The 13,113-nt window shown below is 58.5% G+C and overlaps 1 protein-coding gene across 1 annotated transcript in view; it reads right to left on the reverse strand.

Moving 5' to 3' along the window:
* Positions 1–1,410: 1,410 nt before the first annotated feature.
* The window catches only part of RAB26 (RAB26, member RAS oncogene family), a gene marked incomplete at both ends in the record, with an annotated part of 29,669 nt that continues 17,966 nt past the window's right edge, over positions 1,411–13,113 (reverse strand). The window contains 7 exons of the mRNA XM_082006889.1: positions 1,411–1,513; positions 1,798–1,874; positions 2,326–2,382; positions 2,560–2,625; positions 5,019–5,071; positions 5,447–5,513; positions 6,402–6,443. Coding sequence (XP_081863015.1) covers positions 1,411–1,513; positions 1,798–1,874; positions 2,326–2,382; positions 2,560–2,625; positions 5,019–5,071; positions 5,447–5,513; positions 6,402–6,443 — 465 coding nt within the window. The remainder of the gene's footprint in view (positions 1,514–1,797; positions 1,875–2,325; positions 2,383–2,559; positions 2,626–5,018; positions 5,072–5,446; positions 5,514–6,401; positions 6,444–13,113) is intronic.

The following is a 13,113-nucleotide window of genomic DNA, read 5'->3' on the forward strand; positions in this document are numbered from 1 at the left end:
TCATACTGTTATTGTGCTGGACCCACTTTAAGCAGTAGCTGCTCATTTTACTATAGCTCACTGAGTCGTCCCTGCCTGCCTTCATCACGTGCAGAGCTGCGGAGAGTCTTGTGCACGTCAGGAATGCAGCTAACGCCCCAAGCAAAAAGAGGGCCAGGGGCATCTGAGCTGGCTGCTGAGCGCTGGCGCTTGGCTGGTGGCTGGGGAGCGAAGGACAGGTTGTTTTAAGTAAGTAAGTGGCCCATTTAGGGCAGTACGGGGAGGTTCAGTGCAGTGGACACTTGGTTGTGCGTGTGGAATTTTCAAAGAAAATTGCCAAAGGCCAAACGCTTCATCCAGATTCAAATTTGTACTTAGAAGTGCAGCTTAAAAAAAAAAAAAAAAAAGCCAAATGCCTGACAGACCAAAGGGGTGAGGAGTCCATTGAAGAGCACTGTCAGAAGAGTGCGAAACCTGTGAAATCAATGCCTACTGCATTCCCCCAGCTTTCTTCAGTTAACAGAAAGAGCTGTCCCAAGAGAACTTTGAAAATATCAAAGCATTGTTGCAGTCTAAAAATGCTATCACACTTACATGAAGGTATTTAGAATAAGCTGCAATACATTAGACTTCTTCTCAATTTAAGTACTCGAAATGGCAGTAGTAAGAGAACCAAAGCCTTTACCAAACAGATAAACATTCAGGAATCTCTGTACAACAGATAGGTTAGCAGGAGCTTACTCGAACAGACAGCTAAGCTCTTGTCTTCTGCAGGGAAGAGGAGAAACCTTCTTTGAGGATGGACAGACATAAGTAAGCAACTACAAAAATGGTTGCCTTGAAAACAAGTCTTTCCTGTGTGCCCCAGGCCAGGGCTCCGAACAGCCGAATTCCAAGTACGTAGGGAAAGAAAAGGGAATTCAGGACTTTCTCCTACCCAGATGTTTGGTGGGGAGAAGGCATTCGTTCCCCTTAGTCACACCATAACTCCTACTAACATTAAAGAATCCTCATAACGCTCCTGGCTGCTGCTGAATGGGTAGAGGCAGCTGGGCCTACTGACTGCCCCAGCCCTGGAAGGAGCGAGACCCCAGCCCAGCCCAGTCCCTTCCTGAACACCCACCTCCCACCTGCACGGGGATGAGCGGCTGCGAGCCAGGCGGGAGTGACCAGCGAAAGAAGCCGGAGGGCTCGCAGCGCGGATGGATGTGATGGGGGCTTGGGGAGCCGCACCTGGCACGTGGCTGCAGCACGGCCAGCGTTCGCCCTGCCCAAGAGAGCTTTTTCTGCTGCTGCTTCCATTCCCCATGTCTCAGCTCACCTTTTAGGCAGATACAGACACGACAGACAGACATGCACACACTGTCCACGAGGAGAGAGCGTGGCGCACAAACACTTGGCATGAGTCTCTGTACAAATGCACCGAGCGCATTAGGACCTGCAGCAGCCTGAGCCTCTCACTTCCTTCTTCACGTAGTCGTGGAGCTTGAATTTGGGCTCGTTGGGCAGCTTCATGGACCTGTGCTTCAGTTCCCTGCGGGAAAGGGGAAAAACACGTTACTTTTCTGCCTACACTGCCTGCTTCTGAGCTGCCTGGCCCAGCTCAGTTGAACTCGACTTGGTCTAGATGATTTGCTAAAGTTCCCCCTGATGAGACATTCCATATCTCATGTGAGATGGCAAGTACTTGCCAGCTCAAGAGCTGAAGGCGGAAGCCCAGGGAATGAAAAGGTGGGTGACAGCGCCAGCCGTTATCTCAAAGACTGCTGTCCCCACCGCGGGAGAGGTGCCCACACAGCCACCACTCCAGTTACTTACTTTGCAATGGCTGTGAATGCTAATTCAACATTGAGGCCACTTTTTGCGCTGGTCTCCATGAAGGGCACGCCGTATTCCTGTGGGACAAGACACACCGGCATCAGAAACATCACCCGGGGTCTCCTCGGGGGTTCCCGGCTCGCGCCGAGGCCCGGCCCACAGCAGCAGGGACTGCCACAGGAGCTGAAACTGTGTCCTGGGAGGGGAGCTCTGTCGTGGTGGGCAGGAAAAGCTTAGCAAGGGTTCACAGCTCAGGCGTTTCTTACACAACTTTGGAAACAATTTTTGAGGACAAAGCAGTGAAAAATGTTAGTGGAAGCTTAAAGGAAGAAGAACAGATGAGAAGGAAGAGGAAAGCAAGACAAGGGAAGAAAAGCAAAGTGCTCCCAGACCTGTTTTTGGTCAGGCTGGTCTCCAGCTAACCCTTTCACTGCTGTACATCACGGATTACAAGTTGTCATACGCGCACATCCCCAGTCAGAGCATGCAACAACCGACTCCGCTGCAGCAGATGGACACCTCACATACCTTGGCTAATTTTTCTCCATCTTCCCTTTTCACCACTCTGTCCTGGGCTGAATCCACCTGCCAACAGTAACGACAAAGAGCAATTTGGGATGATTTGGAAGGTTAGCAGTAGGCAACCCCCATGTCCCCTTACGCCCTCCCAGGCTCCCCTGCCTGTGGCTGCAGCGCAGCTCCATCGTGGGACTGTCAGGGGAGGAAGAGGAGGCTCTGGTGAAGCTGTGGGGCCAGGCTCACCTTGTTTCCCAGTAACATGAGGACCACATCCTGCTGCGCGTATTCATGAATCTCTGTCAGCCACGCCTGAAGGGAGACAGCCAGAGAGAGGGGTTAGCAACAGCTCCGGGGAGAGGAGTAGGAAGGATGGGGGGCTGCCCCGCGCCTGGGCACCGGGCACCCTCTGTGGGAAATGGTGCCATCCCTGAGCAATGCTGGGCAGCTTTATGGGGACACAGGGAAGACGTGGCTGCGGGTTAGATGCAAAATGAGGAAGACCTCAGAAATTTGTCTGTGCAGGGCCAGGGCAGGAGCTGCAGGCAGGGAGCAGCCGGTCCCGCAGATCCCCAGCGATTCAGCAGCACCCTGGGGAGAGGAGCTGCCTCTTCCCCCGCTGGCGGAAGCCAGCCAGCAGCCAGCGACTCGGCCCCGAGGACACCCTTTCCCAGACAGCCCAGTGGAGGGGTGGGCACCCCGGGGTGCCACCAAGCCCCGAAGGACCTGCTTTGCTAAGCAAGCCCGGCACTACCTTCAGCTGCTGACCAAGCCCAGATTCTCAAGGATAATGGCAGCCTCTCAACCCTGCTGCCTGCTCTGTCTGAGCACAGGCATGTGTAGGACTTTAACCCAAATTCCCCCTTGGTTGGGATGTTAAACCTCCTTTTGGAGGATAAGGCTGAAGGTTTGCTCCAGGACGTGCCCCACACAGTGCTGCCCCCGTGCCAAGCACACACAGTCCCAGCATGTGGCTGAACCTGCCTCCCCGAACCATGGGGTGGCTTTCCTGCCCTCTAATCCAGCCTGATCTAATCAAACCTGCCTTAATTCCCCGTAATCCCTGACCCCACAGTGCGAGCAGCTGCTTGCTGCCTCCCAGGTGGGCAGCACTGCTGCAGCCCATGCCCCGGCTCCGAGCACCGACGCTGGGCTCCCGGCAAGGGCTGGGCGATCCCCGCTCCACCACCGCTCCTCGCCCAGTGGCATCCTGCATCAGCACCCAACGGGCCAGGGAAGCGAGGGATGATGTGGGATTAGAGCCTGTCACTGACAATACGCAGGAGCCCAATGCATGTGGATGCAGCCCCAGGAGCCCATCACACCCCGGCTGGGCTCGGGGCGCTCAGCTCCATGGATGGGATGGTCCAAGGGACACATGGTCACAACCCCCCTTGGCGCCCTTCTGGCACCGCTCCCCCTCTATCCCTCTTTCCAGCACCTTGCCCTGGGTGCTTGTTCCTCCCCGCCGGGGCCATGACTGCCCCACGGACATCCCTCCCGCGGCCATCCTTCCGACGTCCCCGTGGGGCTGGGAGAGCTGATGCTGCAAATGAGGCTGCGTTACCCAGCAGTGTGAAACCTCCAGGTGATTTTCCATCTTGTGGCAGGATCACAACCTCAGTGCAGACCCGCAGCCTGGTTAAAGGCCAGCGCTCACCCTCCATTACGCCTGGCAGCAGACAGTGGGGCTGCTGACAGAAGGATGTTCCGGAGCAGGGACAGCTCCAGGCATCCCAGGCCAGGGGGTCAGGGCGGTGCAGGACCCCCCAGGAGCTGGTGTGGCAGATGACAGATCCCCGCTCCCCACCCCAGCGTGTTAACGCCAGCATGGCACCTCCTGTGCTATTGAATAGGGTGTTTTTGCAGGCGCGCAGTCTGCTCGCCGCAGACGCACACGGTGTACTCTGCATCCGGGACATGAGCAATTATGTCCTATTCATTCAGGGCTAATTGCTTCCCGGCTCTGCCGGCACTGGCGTAGGTGGCCCCCAGCAGCCGCACGGGTCCGGTGGGGCAAGAGGAGCAGACACCGACGCCAGGTCCTCCTGCCCCCCGCACAGCGGCGTGCAGCATTTGCTCTCCCCTGCTCTGCCAGATTTAACAGAGCCCTCTGGTCCGACACCGCTCCCCAGCACCCCTGAAGTAGCTGCGTGGGGGCTTGGTGTCAGCCGGGGGGGCCAGGTCTGCAGGGAGGGGGCAGGCTCGGGCAGCACAAGGGATCCCCACAGAAACTGGCAGGAAGGGCAGGTCTGCCAGGAGCAAGGAGCGTGCAGAAGGATGCGACCGTCTCCCCTGCCCAGGTTTGGCACTAAGGTGGGACCCGAAGGTGCAGAGGAGGAGGAGGAGGAGGGAGCACCTCGCTCGGTAAAGCTGCTTGCGCTCATTTACCAGAGCAAGTTCTCCAGCCGGTGCTGTAATTACACACAGCATTAATTTGCCAATGAAGTTAATCTGTCACCCCTTTTATTTGCTACACTAAATAAAGGGAAGACCTTCTCTGCCTGTCCTCTGGTGTCCTTGTAGGCAGACACGCTGTCAGACAGCACCTGGCATTAACCCCAGCCCTCTGGAAACGATGGCGGTTCACATCACCAACACACATCTCCTGCAGCATGTACCCCCTCGCCGGGACTGACCCGCCACCGCGACCCAGCCCATCGCACTCGAGGGACTTGCAGAGGGGGCCGGGGCTGCTGCTGTACCTGGATGTTGTCGAACGATGCTTTGTTGGTGACATCGTAGAGCAGGAGCAGGGCTGCGGAGAGAAGGACGGTGCGTTAGTGCCGGTGCCAGGCAGGAGCATGGCCAAGCAGAGCCACGGCTCAGAGTTTGCTCTGCACCGTTCCCCAAGGCAGCGCACGCCCTGCTGCCGGTCACGCCTGGGGACATGGCATTAAAGCACTGCTGTGGTCCCTGATGTAAAATGTAACGCAACTGCTTAAATCCACCACGGGCAATGCCTTAGGGGGTGTTTGCACCTTGACAGGCAGAGGCTCCTCCATCCTCGGTGGCTGCTTCCTACAGGGAAACCGCTCCGGTGATTCCTGACCCACCTGGCCTGGAGTCGCAGCTCAGGGCCCCGAAGAGCCGGAGGGAGGGTGCTCCCCCCCGGGAAGCAGAGGCAGCTTACCGTGGGCGTCCCGGTAATAGGCGTGGGTGACGCTGCGGAAGCGCTCCTGCCCGGCTGTGTCCCAGATCTGGAAGGCAGATGGGAGCAGGGGGGTCAGCCATGACCTGCTGCCGCGCAGGCTGAGGGACCCGCCCAGCACCAAAACCAGCACCAAACCCAACGGCACGGTGCAAGCCCAGGAAGCTGCTTCAGCCTTTTGCTTCTAGGGGCAGTAACAGGAAAAATTAAAAGTGCAATAAATATTGAAGCAGCACCTCCTCGCTCCTCAGCTCCTTGGAGACAATGGTGTGTGGCAAAGGACTCCCAACATGTCCCTTAATCAGAAAATCCATCCAGCAGATGGATGCGTGGGGACCCACTAATTTAATTTCTCAGTTCTCAATGCAGCGATACGTTTGCAGAGTGCCACGCTGCTGTCGGGGGGAGATCAGTGCTAATGTCGTTATTGAGCTCCAGGCAAAGGGGTCAGAGAAACAGTTGGGTCTTGGGGGGCCGGAGCAGCTCTGGCTGCAGGAGGACACAAAACCTCCCTCATGTCCCACGGGCTGGATGCAGGCTGAGCCAGGGGATGCAGATCCCTTCGGAGGATCTCCATCCCTCCCACCATCCTCTGGCTCTCCCAAAGCAGGAGCAGCCTGGAAACATCAGGCAAACCCCGCAGGCGCTGCTCCAGTCTCCCCAGCTCCAGCCACAGTCACTGAGCAGCAAGGAGGTGGGCGAGGTGGGACGGGGATCACCACGGCCACAACAGCCCCCAGCCTCGAGCAGGCTCCCGCCGAGGGGACAGAGCAGCCGAAAGGGCTCGTAAGGCTGACCTGGGGTGGGAGGCACGATGGCAAAGGATGGAGATGAGGGACCTGCTTCTGGGGTGCTCCTCTGCCGAGGGGCTTTGCCCAGCCCCAAACACCCGGGGGGGAGGGCTGAGGGAGCTGCCACCAGGGCCACAGGGACGTACCTGCAGCTTCACCTTCACCCCATCCACTGTCAACACCTTATTCTGAAAGAGAAGAGAAGAGAAAGGGTGGTGAGGGGCGAGTGAGGCCACGGGATGCCGAGGACCCCCATCCCAGGCTGCGCTTCCCCCCAGACCCTCGGGCTGATCTCTGCTCCCCGCTTTTTAAACCTGCATCCATTGGTCCCAGCGCCTGTCGGAGCCATTTACACCATGGCCCAGCTGGAAGGTCGTTCCCTGTGTTTGCTGCAAGTTGCATCTATTTGGATGGTTAAATCCTCGCGTCTGCAAAGCCAATTTAGTGCGGAGCGTGGCTCAGGCTAGAAGACCTCTGGCAATAAATTAATGAGCACCAGCATCCCATCTTAATGGCCTTCAAAAGACACAACCAACTACTTCATATTCATTCAAGTCAGCAACTTAAAAATAACTCCTCTTCCTGCCGTTGGTACCCATTTTTCTCCCAGTGAGCACTGTTTTCTCTCTCAGTTTTATTTTTTTTTTCCCATTTTACTTGTTTTTAGCAGGAAAGGTGGGGAGGAGGAGAGAGGGCAGTTCCCCTCCACGCTGCCCTGCGGGGTTTTCCCCAAAGCCAACAGGATACTTGTTGTGACCGCTGGGCGCACGCCCCGGCAGAGCCAGGAGCCCTGCAGAGCCGTGGGGGGAGCCCATCAGTGCCCCTTTGGGCGGCTGTGCCAGCCAGCGAGGGCAGGGGACGGATCCTGGCCACGTCCCAGAACGACTGCCAGCCCAGCAAGCTGCACCAGGCTCTCCAAGCTTTAATCAAACCCAATCCTAATGATCCAGCAGTCCCAGCGGAAGGAGCAGAGAAGAGATTAATTTGCCTGCTCAATCCACAGAAATTAGCACCGTAATCAGTAGGACGTGATGAAAACACCGCCAGGGAACAGTGCACCCGGCGTGACGGAGCAGCCATTCGCTGCTCTCGTAACGACCGATTTAAATCCTGCTTGCTCCAGCGCAGGCATGGGGTGCTCTCCCCTCCCTAGGCACACGGCCGTGGCACGGCCAGGGCTGCCCTGATCCCAGCCAGGCTCCTCCGCCTCAGCCCCGCTCCCCGGCACCGACCGGCAGGAGCACAGGCTCTGCCCCGCTCGCCCCCCAGCACCAGACACACCACCAGCTCCCGTGCTACCAAAACCTTCCCAGGCAAACCACAGCACATGTGTGCCGAGAGCCGTCCCCACGCATCCCATGCCGCTCGGCATCAAGTACCAGGCACCTCGGGATGCCAGCAGCTGGCATCACTCTGCCAGGATGGTGCCGGCGAAGCTCTTCATTGCTGTTTTGATGTTTTTAATTAGGGCAGAGGGAGCATCTTGGCTCCTGCACATCTATGCTCGCCGAACAGCAAGGATACGGGCGAGGAGGAGAGGGCAGGAGTGAGCCAGAGCACTACATTTACACAGCCTGCTAAAGCAGGCGCAGGGGAGTCGATCGCAGTTTATAAATACCTTCAAAGGCAGCGACTGAGAGGAGGGAGCAGGGTGATTCACAGCCCGGGAGCGGTAAAAATAGGCAGCCAGCCTGTGCGGTGCGGGAGCCGAAAAGGACTCAGGAAGCTGGCCGGGGGCTTGGGACCCACTCACCATGTTCTGTGCGCGAAGCTGAGGCTTTCCCCAGGATGCGAAGCTGGGGCCGCTGAAGGCTTGAAGTGCTTAAAACCGAGGGTCCCCACTGCCACGAGGTGCTCCCTGGCACCTCTGCACGCCAGCTCCCGGGCGAGCATGGCCACGCCAGGCCAGCCGTGCCCGGCGTGGAAACACACGGCACGGCGAACGGCACTGAGAAAATCCGAGCAGAGGAGCTGCGCCTTCGCTGTCACCGCAGCGGGCAGGGAACTGCGCTGCTGGGCACCCATTTCACAGGTGAGATGGGGCAGGTTTACTTTCTGCAGAAGACCTGCTTCCTACGCTGTTTTCCCTCCAAAACCGTGGGTCCTACCGCAGGTCCTGGTGCCGCACCAGAGGCACCAGCACATCCTGCAAGGCGCAGGGGCTGGGAGCCCCGGGCTCCGCACCAGCGCGATGCTCGTCCAAACTCCGTCCCCAGTCTGTGGCAACCAGCTGCCGATGCCACCTGCCGGGGACCACGCCAAGGGACGCTGTGCCAGGAGCTGCAGCAAAAGGAAAACACCCTGCGTTTCCCCATGGGCCCCGGAGTGCCTGGCTGCTCCAGATCTCAGCACAAGCGCCAGCAGCCCTCGCAGGGGATGAGGACACTTGGTGTGATGAATGATGACAAGGGACAAGGACACCAGGAGCTTCATGTTAAAATCAGCCCTTCCCCACGCAGCCCCACAGCCGCACCAGCACCTCCAGCTCAGACGAGAGCGTGCACCAAGGGGTGGCTGTGCCCGGGGACGCGGCCATGTCCCCAGCGTGGCTGTGCTCCAAGGGTGACCGGCCACCGCAAGTGGGAGGGAGGGAGAACATGGCCCCAGCCCCAAGCATGGACCAGCCGAGCCGAAGTGACCACAAAGCATCTGGTGAGCTGCCGAAAAAACTGAAGCTCTGGTGCTGCACCTCATGCATCAACTTCCACTTCAGGAGCTTAATTAGAAGCAAAGCTGGCAGCAGCAGGATTCACACTAATTACGACCAACCTACATTTTAGGAGGGGGAAATGTTTAAACCTCATTAAAGTCTGCATGTGGACCCAGGTACTCCTGGACCAGGCTGGGGGAAAAACTGGATTCCCCCGGGTTTCGGTGTGGAACAGCGCGGCGTTTCAGGGCGAGTGTTTGCAGAGATGCTCCTGCAGGCAGGAGGTGCAGCCAGAGCCGTCCAGAGCAGCGGCTCCTGCCTGCATCCCTGCCTGAATCCCTGCCTGCCCCCAAGCACAGGGTGGCTGCAAAACGCGGGGGAAGAAGCGGAGCAGAAGGTGGGAGGAGTGGGGTGGGAAAGGCAGGGGCTGCCGCCAGCAGCACCACGGCTCCCGTCGGTGCCACGGGAACCAGATGCCCAACTCTTCCCCCATACCGCAGCTAAAAGACTTTCCAGCTTCCAGTTATTATTAATTTTTTAAGGAGCTGCAGTTCAATTCCATACTCGCAGCCCTTCAAAGGCACAGTTGGGGGGTTTAACGACTAATAAGCATCCAAAGACAAAAGATGACGTGTGTCAATGCACTGAAACGTGAAATACGCTGGCGGGCCTGATCACAGCGAGAGGGGCTCTGTTGTTCAGGGCTGATTCTTAATCTTGCACAGTTTAATGTAATAGGGGTAATACTCACAGCAGGCCACCCGCTCCGCAAAAGTGGGCAGGAAAGCCATGCCTGCAACTCAGCTCTGTTGTCGCCCTTTGCAATTTCAGTTTTTATGTGTCCTTTTTCCCGGGGCTTTGACAATATTTTTAAAATACCTTCTAGGAGAGGCTGCAGTGGAATGCCTGGAGTGCCTTTGTTGGAGGAACATGATGCTCGTAAGTTAAATAATCCTCAGGATGTCAGATAAATAAAGTTGGAACCTTGTAGATGCAGAAAAAATTAAATTACCAAGTGCAGATGGGCCGCAATTAAGAGCAGCATTATCAACACACCAGCGGCCCCGCTGGCTGCAGCCCCGGCACGATCCCGCCCCAGCGGCCGCACGAGAGCGGCTGTTCGGAGGCAGAGAGGAGGGAGGAGAAGTGCCCATGATGGAGCGAAACCGCGCTGCTCCCCGACACGCGCACCCTGCGACGGACGATGCTCCCATGCAAAGCAAGGAGCCCCCGCCCCGCTCTCAGGGCAGCTGGCGAGCGGCTGCAGTTTGGGTAATGCCGCTCCCCCGGGCACAGGGTCCCCCCGGTGCCCGTGAACCGCACCGGGAGCGACTGGCACATCCCGGCCCACCCGCAGGCGCCTGAGCCCACGCTGGCGAAGGCCGCAGCGTAACCCAAGGTCAGTAATCGCACGACAACCCGGCCTCTCCCCAGCTGTTCCACACTTTAACTCATTAATTAAAGTCTTCAAAATTAAATCGGATACATGGATTAACCCGCTTCACAATTAATCTGACAAGTGGAAAACTGCTCGCTGACACCATTCAGGCTCCAACCAGGGGAACCCCTCGCCCTGGCTCCCCAGCACCTCTGATGGGTGCTGGCTCCAGCAACGCTGCCCAAGAGCACCCACCAACACCCAAGGGCCGGGCAGGCACTGCGTGGCATGGCACGGCCCGGGCACGGCTGCGGCACGGCGTGCACGGCCCCACAGCGGGGAGAGGGGACGGGCAGCATTTGGGGACCGGCTGAGGGACCCCGGTGTGCCTGGCCTCAGCCCCACTCCTCCCCAAAGCGCTGGGGCTGTCACCTGGAGAGGGGGAGAGACGAGAAAAGCTGCGGGGTCCCAGCAGGGACTGAGGGCACCCATCCCCGCTGCCGGGGGCTGCGGCTGCACCAGCAGCGGGACCGTCCCTGGAGCCGGTGGGGGCCTGGCCCCCGGCCATCACCACGTCTGCTTTCACAATGGAAAAGAAAAAAACGCCAAAAGTCATTAGTGCGCTTTGGAGGCAGCCCCTGCGGCGACTGGGGGCGGGTTCCTGCAGAAAGGGGAAAAAATTGCATTACAGACTATACATCAAACCTGACTGAAGGCGGCTGGGGCACTGGCTGAGTTCATTAGCGGCGGTGACGGCTCTGCTGCGGGCTGCAGGACTGACGGCGCAGCCACCCAGCAAACTTCATCAGGGCTGCGGCGTCACGCGCCGGCCGGGGCCCGGCGGGTCGCCAGGTCCCCATCGCCGCTCGGGAGCGCATGGGCAGCGGGTGATGGATTGGGGCATCCTTTATTTTTAGGAAGCCAGGAGGAAAACAGCAGCACAGCAGGGCGAGCTGGCTGAAGGGGTGCTGGGGTACCCCAGCCCCATGCCAAGGCAGGACCCGGATCCAAATTCCCACTTGGCAAAGTCCGGGGAGCCCCGGCCTCCAGAGCACAAACACTCCCATGCTGGGAGGAGCTGGGATGCAGCTGTGATGGGGCCATAGCAGACAGACAAGTAAACACCACTTCCAAAAGTGGCTGCAAAAATGGATTAAGGATCGATACGGAAATCTGCCCAAAACAGCAGGACACTGCATTAAATTTGCTCATTAAAACCCCGAAGTTTTCCCACACACGTGCGTGCCGCTGCCAGCAAGCTGGTCCTGGCGGCCCAGCATCTTCTCCAGCCCCAGCAGCCCGGCTTAGGGACAGCCCGGCTCAGGGACAGCCCAGCCCTTTGCCAAGGTCAGGGCTGGACGAGCAGCCCCCTCTTTGCTCCCTCAGTACAAGCAGTTCTCTAAAAAGTTGGCCCTTCAAAATCAAAGCAGCCAAACTGGGTGCTATTTGAGACTAAAAATTAGGAAATTTCATTTTCATTTGAGAAAATGGCAAAAAAAACCCGAACTCCGCCCCAAACTGGCCAGCACACAGTGCCCAAACAGGGGGTGCCGGCAGGCTGGGACGCGGCAGCAGGGTCTGTCTCGGGGTACAGACCATCCGAGCAGGCTCTGAGCGAGGAGCTGGAGCTTTTCTGACCCTCCATCTCTGCATTATTTACAGCCTGTGCACAGCCCTGGCACGGCCCGGGGAGTGTGACAGCCGTGCGGGGCGAGCCCAGGGCCCCCGGGGCGAGCGAGCGCCCGGCAGGTTTGGGCTCTGCCAGGAGGCAGCTGTGCCCAGCAGCCCGGCACGATGCCACAGGGGAGCCTCACGCACGGCTGTGCCCGAGGCCATCGCAGCACGCCCGACCACGAGGAAAAAGCTGCCCGGAGCTTTTGTCAGAGAAACTGCCTTGGCAGCAGGTGGTTTTAAAATTCCCTGTTATTTCTGCTGGGGGTAACAAAAGGGAGGGGAACAGGAGGCTGGTATTGCACAAGGATCTGCACTTCCGAAATCAAGATCTGTTCAGTGAGACAAACAGTAACCAGGAGCAAATATTTAAGTTTCAGCAACCATGAGCAGACTCCAGAGCAGTAAGAGCAGCGCTGAGCCCTTAGCTTCGCACAAGCTTTCGAAGCACGTTATGGCAGGGCTGCTCTGCCCATCACCGGTTCACAGGGCAGCGCAGGCATTCCTCCCGGAGATGTGGCCAGCGCGTCCGGCACAGCCCGGCCACGCAGAGCCTCGATGGAGAACGCAGCCAGCCAGCCCACTACCCCCAGCTTAGGAAAAAAACGTTTCAGAAGCACGTTCCCTGCTAGAGAGGGGAGGAAACAGCCCGATGCTGCACTGGAGCCTGTGGAAAGCTGCTGGGAGAGCCGGGCAGGGACACGTGCTGGATGCAGGGCTGTGCCACGGGGCGGCGGGATGCAGTCCTGCTCCGGCCGCACTGAGTCCCGCTGGAGGATGGCCCAGCCGCTGGGAAACATCTTTGATGATCCTCCTCCTCCGCTGTGGAGCAGCAACAAACACAGCTCTGCCATGCCACCGCCGGCGACGTGCCCTGCAGCCCCAGCGCGCGCCCTGGGGGAGACCAGGGCAGCCAGGGACACCCTCCGCCTCGTCCCATAAATCTGCTCAGAGAGAAAACCCAACCACTCGTCTTCCAGGGCAGGTGATGAATTTCCTCGGCAGCACTGTGCATTTGCACTCTGCAGCTAAAAATAGAAACTTCTGCCTTGTTTTTTTTTTCCCCCCAGGACTTGCACGCTCCTGCCTGCAGCAGAGACGCTCCAGAGCCAGCCGCCGCTCGCCGCTGCCAAGATCCTTTCAGAAACGATAACGTGTC

This window comes from Phaethon aethereus (genome assembly GCF_964289735.1).
Source record: "Phaethon aethereus genome assembly, chromosome: 15".
Classification (NCBI taxonomy): Eukaryota; Metazoa; Chordata; class Aves; order Phaethontiformes; family Phaethontidae; genus Phaethon; species Phaethon aethereus.